We start from the raw sequence: 6,954 nt of genomic DNA, 5'->3' as shown, positions 1-6,954 counted from the left end.
GGCTGTAACTAACAAAAAATGCAACTTGTGTAAAAAGTTTTAAGATTATATTCTTTCAATAAAAATTTTCACGCATAATTGTGGAGGTTTCAATGTTTAAGTCAAGCAAACCATATTGAGATGAGCAGAATAAGAATAAAAGTTTAACAGAGTTTTCTAAACTAAATGGACAGATGAAACTGAGGTTTCTGTAGATTGAACAAGATTGCTTAAGAGAAAACAGCATACAACATATGTGAAAATCAAAAACAAAGCACACACAAGAATTGCACTCTATAGATAACTCCCTAAAAGTTAAACTATTTTATTGAATCACTGCATTGAAAGCAATGGAAGATTTATCCACAGTGAATAAGGCAGACTCCCAGATTTTGGAAGGGTTTTAAAACTTTGCCATTCAAGTAAAAAGATTAAATAACTAAAATTTACCACCAATCAAAGAGTAATTTCAGCACCAAATCGATCAGAAAGTGAAAAGATAGAATAGTGGTACACAACACAATGTGGGAAAAACAATTGTGCAGCTTACCGATGATTTGATTCAAAACTTGTTTGATGGCCCAAATCGATAGAGATGAACAGAGCAATGTTGCAATAGGACTCATTAAGAACTCCAAATTGATGAAGAATCTTTTGACCAGAATCCATTTGGAAAAGTTTTCTTCATGTCAATGTCTCCAAAGTATTCCAAACGATGACTAAAAAGATTAGGAAAATTTGGATAAATATAATAAAAAAATTTTTAAAACCCCTTTCATCACTAGTGGGAAACTTTGCCTACATTTTAATTATGTTGTTCTAAACTTACACATGATTCAAAATCCACTATATTTTAATGGATTTGATCAGAATTGATTGTACAATATGTCTTAAGTTGTGTTGCAGATGCCACATAACAAAAATATGTTATGCATTTGGATAAAAACCAAAAAAATACCTAAAAAAAACTAAAGGATGTGAAAATTTTTATAGCTTTAAATGTATATTTTGTCCAATTAAGTGCTATACATTTAATTTTTTTATGTACAAAACAACTACGTACAAGTCTGGTTCTGAATGTTTGTCTTTCGGTGCCGGAAACAATGATTGAAATTGTCTTGATTTTTCTTCGCCGTGCATTGAGTAACAGTTGTATTTATCAACTCCGACTGGAAGGTAATCCCAAGGTATCAGTGCGGAGCCGCTCCAAGTTTTATCATCACGATTTATAACCGAGGTGAATTCCAACTCCAGGTTTTTTTTCCAAAAGTCTCTCCACTTTTTAAACAGTAAACCGATGTGCTGGCCGTGACTGTCAAGAAAATAAATGTTAAGCTTAGATATGTTGTTAAGGTTTAAAGCAGTGTTTTTAACCCCTGGGTTACAAAATTATGTCGCCGCCTGCAGAAGTTCCCACAAGGTTAGATTTATTGGGAATGGTCTTGAGCAAGATTTTTCCAAAATTTGAGAAACTAGCGGAATCAACAAAAGACATGGTGCATATTAATTGAACTTGAATACAATGAAGTGTTTGTCTTATGTTTTGCTTGCTTACAAAAAATAAACAGGAATGAGAATTGGGTCACCATGAAAAAAGGTTGGGAAACATGGGTTTAAAGCATGGCTGCCAAGATTTTTGTTGTAGAAACAATTTTAATTAACAAAAACATCCTGAATATTTAAAAATATTAAAAATATTGTGTCTGTGCATTGAGCAAGTATAAACTGTCTACTCTAACGTAAATAAGAGTTTGGTTTGCATTAGCTCAATGATTATATTTTAGGTTTGCTAAACTATAATAAAACATAGCATAGTTTTAATTTAGTTAACTACTCTAGTTGTTTAATTCAAGTAAAGTAAGAATTAAAACTTACGGACAGTATTCTACTTCCAGATATTCACCAGTAGAAGAGTTGAGGAAGAATATTTCAACCACTGTAAATATAATGATGTTTAAAGTTTAAAAACAGATATAAAACAATCATTTCTCAAAATTTGACAGAAATATATATTTCACAGTATGAATAGGCATTAACTGTGAGCTTAATATAGGATTTGAGCAAAATGAAAAAAGGTTTAACTTATTTGTTTTTCAGAGATGGCCAAATTAAAAACCTTCTATTTACATGTTGTTGTTTTTTTCTCATTTTTTTATGTCAAAGTGTAGGGGGCTATCATATGACCGCTTTTAATTTTTCAACTTTTCTCTATAAACATGAATGGTCTTCTGGGGGAAATAAAAGCAGCCCAATTGACTTCCTTTTAGCATTTTCTTGCTTATATTTTTAACAGAATAATATTTTTATGTATTTTTTGGCATGAGGCCTCAACATGTCAGTGGCAATAAAATGTTTGCTTTGATGAAAGTTGATGTCATGTATGTATTTTGGTGTCCAATTTGTCTTTGTGGGGGCGCTTTTTGCACTTTGCTATAAGATCTCGGGTGTGCAGCGTCAAATGTTGAGGTGTGCATTCAAGGTTTTATGCACAGTTGAAGTTTAAAAATCTGGCACAACTCAAACTTTCTCTGGAATTAAGGTGTACTCAAATAGCTTTAAAAAATGGGTGTACACCTTCCACAGAATACAGACCGGCCCACAAGCCAGTCTGCATTTCATGGCACTTCATGCCAAGATCTCCGGTGTTTTTAGATGTGCAGGTGTGCAATCATGTTTTGAGGTGTTGAGTGAGAGTGTATAAACAGGAGGGAATGGTTCATTAGAGTTTTAAAATACAAACATGACTGGTATAACTTTAAAACGAGTTAAAAAAGGTACCAAAAAAAGGAAATATTAATATCCTTAGTTCTGGTAGAAAAATAGGCTTTTGTCTGGAATCCCACCACGTTTTTTCAGGTAGGTTACAGTTTTCATGAAACAGGTCGTCAAAATGGAATTGCAAACTAGGAGAATAAATATAATGATATCGAACCACCCAAACAATGTTAGCAATATAAACCCCCCGACAAAAATGCCACTTTTTTTTCTCTGCAAAATCATACCTTCATATTCCCACAACAACCAAAACGATTTTCCAGGTTCTCCAGAAGGCTTTGGGTCGTCGAAAAACGGTGCGTTTATGGTTAGTTGGACGCCACAATCGCATTCCTCCAACTTAAATCTGACGGGATCGTGGGTTATAGGGTCTCCATTCCACAATGTGGCAATTTCAACTTCCATTTCGCTTCAAAACTTTTTTAGAAACACGTGGAAACGTAAATAAAAACAAAAGTGAGAAACAGCTGATCGCAAGTGTGGTCTCCAAACATACTCGCGAATTGACCAAACGGGAAGAACGCAGCTCAAAATTTCATCGTGTAATAACCCCAGAACTAATATTATTATTCAGTCATATTCGGTGTTAAAATTTAAGCGTGCCAAAAGTGACTTGAATAGGGTGAACATATACTTAGTCTGCTCTTCAAAATAAAATCATGACTGAGGTATACCTGCGCGAAGTTGGCGCGCTGGAATAGGTTTTGGGCAATATCTTCGAAAGTTGTGACGATACAGAGTTGAAGTTTTTCACCCGATCCGTTAGAAATCAGTGCATTTCTAAGCAAAAAGGTCTACGACAATCAGGGCATCCAATGGCAGAAAAGTCTAGACTTTAGACCTTGAGGTCCTGGCAATGCACTGATTTGGACCTTTAGGTAAACTCCCGGCGTAGATAAATTGAAAATATTCATTAAAAGTTCAGAAAAGATAACAAAAAGTATGAGATAGGATTAATAACACTTGACCCACCTAAACCCTAACGCTAACCCGAATCCTAACCCAAATAATGTGCGTTATTTTAATAATTCTTTAAATGCTTGGGAAAAAAGCCCATACTCGGATGGGCATAAGATAGTTTCTCGTCCATTGTATTTAAGATTATTACGTCACAAATTGAGGTATTGGGGCCTGAAGCGTTATAATTATTAAATTATCGCACATTATTTGGGTTAGGGCGCTGGTTAGCGTTTGGGTTTGGTTGGGTCAAGTATTGTTAAACTTAATCTTCTTATGCATATTTCTTAATGCAAATTAGTGCATTGTCCAAGACCTCAAAGTCTAAAAGTCGGACTTTTTGATCCTTTGAATGCACTGATTGTCGTAGACCTTTTTGCTTAGAACTGCACTGATTTCTGACGGATGGGGTGAGTTTTTACACAGTCCTTGTATTGGTTACATCTTTCCAGCAATCACACTTTTAGCAAAAAATATTAAAAAAAAATTAATATTCAAAAATATGAATATTAATATTCAGCGATATTAACCCTTAACTGTTGAGCCAACAAGTTCAAATTTTAACGATATAAACTAAGAGGCACCACCTTCAAAATAAGACATTGGGGTACCTAATGTTGTTCTAAAACATAGAAGACTTAAGAAATCAATGAACAATACTTTAGGATTAAAATCAACCAAATGTATGTACTCCAGCTAATACAACTTTTAAGTCCATTAATTAATTGATGTTTAAATTACCCCTTGAAACTTGGTGTTCTCAGTTAAACATTAGAACTACCGGTAGTAGGCTACGGTCATTTTGACCGTTTTCGATTTTTAATCGTTTATAATATCTTTGCTTAGGTAACTGTTTTAGAATATTGAAACTTATTGACTTTTTTCAAACCTAGGTCAGATTTTAGCATATAAATCTTTACTTCAGTAGAACAGAATAACCACAGTAGGCTATGACGTAGGAAGCAATTTACCTTAAATTACCGCCAACGGTCATTTGACTGTAAAGCAAATTCTATTTCCTTCGCAATTAAATTCGCCGAATTTCTGCTTCCGTCAACCATCGAATTTTGATGAATTGTTAACTCAAAATATGAACTAGAATTGTTACCAGCTACTACAGCAATTGTTTACTATTTTTTTAAAAAACAATAGCACAACGAAAGGCTGTCGTTTAAGGCGTATTTAATCGCGGAGGAATTAGAATTGGCCTTACGGTCAAAATGACCGTTGGCAGCAATTTGAGGTAAATCGCTTCCTACGTCATACTGGGGGTATTCTATTTAACTAAAGATTTATATGCTAAAATGTGACCTAGACTTGAGAAAAGTCAATAAGTCTCAATATTATAAGAGTTAAAGATACATAAGCGAAGGTATAAACGATTGAAAACCAAAAACGGTCAAAATTACCGCACCGGTAATTCTAGTGTTAAACATTTTTAATACAATCGGCTGTAGGATAAATCTTTGTATCGATTGATTTCGAAACACATCGCAACAGTAAAACATGAATGTTCGCCCAATGTAAATCAATGTAAGTCTGTACATCAATGTAAGTCTAGACTTTTTTCCATTAGCAGTATTCCAAACAGCATTAATAATTTAGTTCAAGGTCTGTCGCCTGCACTTTAGCTTTCAAATTGTCAGTAGGGTGTTTATTGCTTTAACAGCGAACGCAAAGTGCTGTTATTTTGGAAAAGTCAGAATCTTTGGGGCACCAGGATTTATCAATTTGCAAAAAATGGTGTTCTATAGAAATAAAGTTAATATGTCAAGGTCAGAATCGCCGTAATTACCCGCAGTTTTTATTTATGCCGTTTAGCAGTTTTATGGCGAATATGGGTGTTAAAACTGTTAGACAATAACACTAGCCTTAAACATTTTATTTAAATTAATCTACAGGGTTTTCTATATTTTCACCACGTGCTCACCCTCAAATCTAAACGAAGCCTATCAACATATGTTATCATTTTAGTATGCCTTACCCCAGTGGTCGACAAACTGTGGGCCGCAGAGTCATTTCTAGTGGGCCCCAAGTAACTTTTGAATAGCTTTGTGTTATCATGTAGTTGTGGGCTGCGTGTTAGCCGTACATTCATTGCACTTTATTTTAAAATTGGTGTGGCATGTAATTTTTAAATTGGCTCAGATTGGAAAGGCCCACGTGCCAAATGTGGCCTGAGAGCCAGTCAAACTATATTTTTTGCCAACTTTAAATGCACGCAAACGCAAAAATTTTCGCGCTTTGCGCGTATAATCTTTTTTTATATTATTTTTTACATTATGGCATGGCACTGTTTTGGAGATCAAGGCGCCGTGAAATATTTCACTATAAAATCAAATATCCCGAAAAGCCCTGTAAAGAGTACTTTGGGCAGCGACAAAAAAAGTTTGCTGGCCACTGCCTTACCCCATTTTGATAAAATGATGAGGCGTCGAGCGTCTTATCGCACACTCAAAAAATGAAACTTTGGCAATTTTATTAGCGCGAGTCTACACAACGAAACGTTTATTTGTAATTATGTGACGTCACATTATGACGTGGCTTTGTCTTCTTAAAAAAAAGAAAACATTTGTCATGCACCCCTTTTAAACAAATTTTTTTGGTCCGCGCCGGCTAAAGTCTATTATTAAAATTATTTATACCACTACAGATACCAATAATGGTATAAAGTTGAAAAATAATATATTTATTAATATGGAAATTCTGTGATTGAGGAATGAAAAAGTTCAAAATTTAATTTCAACTTTAATAATGAAATTTAATATTGAACAAGCTTTAATAACGAACAGAGCGTAAAAATCACAGGCATCTTTTGAAATATTAACATGTTACATAGGTACCGAAAAGCATAACTTTTTGCTTACAAATAGTAGGAGACGGTGTCTAACTAAAAAAAAAAGGTTTTGTCATTCAAGCCCAGTATAGAAAGATGTTAGATTATACAGTGAAGCTGTTTCCCGTAATATGTCATTGTGACAGCGTTTCTAACATAGCCATTTGGTACACGCAGTCCAGGCATGTTAAACAGCAAAGCTATAATAAGCTGTTAGAAATTCGTTCAGCCAAGAGCAAATTATATACGTAAAGATGGAAGTTAAAGTTAAAATGTTACAAAAAAGAGATTTAGATGTTTTTATATCTCTTTTCTCTGTCTCTCTCTCTCTCTCTCTCGCGCGCGCGCGCGCGCTCTCTCCCTCTATTTCTCACTCTCTTAGTTTTTCTTTCCACTCTCACTTTCTC

The 6,954-nt window shown here is 34.4% G+C and overlaps 1 protein-coding gene across 2 annotated transcripts; it reads right to left on the bottom strand.

The window, feature by feature from the left end:
• Positions 1 to 160: 160 nt before the first annotated feature.
• LOC146136751 (UPF0462 protein C4orf33 homolog) lies at positions 161 to 3,505 on the bottom strand. 2 transcript variants are annotated; one of them, XM_083395740.1, is made up of 5 exons: positions 3,429 to 3,505; positions 2,982 to 3,171; positions 1,855 to 1,915; positions 1,043 to 1,291; positions 161 to 698 (listed from the first exon to the last, which is right to left on the bottom strand). In XM_083395740.1, exons 2-5 carry the CDS (start codon positions 3,157 to 3,159, stop codon positions 605 to 607), a joined length of 582 nt encoding a protein of 193 aa, XP_083251866.1. In that variant the 5' UTR covers positions 3,160 to 3,171; positions 3,429 to 3,505; the 3' UTR covers positions 161 to 604. The 2 variants fall into 2 exon arrangements, with proteins under 2 accessions (XP_083251866.1, XP_083251865.1); XM_083395739.1 differs by lacking the exon at positions 3,429 to 3,505 and having other exon boundaries at positions 2,982 to 3,295.
• Positions 3,506 to 6,954: the final 3,449 nt, after the last annotated feature.

The sequence above is a fragment of the Ascidiella aspersa genome, chromosome 8 (assembly GCF_963924565.1).
Source record: "Ascidiella aspersa chromosome 8, kaAscAspe10.2, whole genome shotgun sequence".
NCBI lineage: Eukaryota > Metazoa > Chordata > Ascidiacea > Phlebobranchia > Ascidiidae > Ascidiella > Ascidiella aspersa.
The sequence above is the reverse complement of the archived record's forward strand: the minus strand, read 5'-3'. Positions and strand labels throughout refer to the sequence as shown.

What these genes read in the sequence shown, in the direction of transcription:
- LOC146136751 (XM_083395740.1), bottom strand. Translation starts at nt 3,159, where the DNA reads ATGGAAGTTGAAATTGCCACATTGTGGAATGGAGACCCTATAACCCAC. An exon ending in GTTGTTGTGGGAATATGAAG is followed by an intron (nt 1,916 to 2,981) that starts GTATGATTTTGC and finishes TTATATTTACAG; the next exon opens with TGGTTGAAATATTCTTCCTC. An exon ending in AAACATTCAGAACCAGACTT is followed by an intron (nt 699 to 1,042) that starts GTACGTAGTTGT and finishes TAATCTTTTTAG; the next exon opens with TCATCGTTTGGAATACTTTG.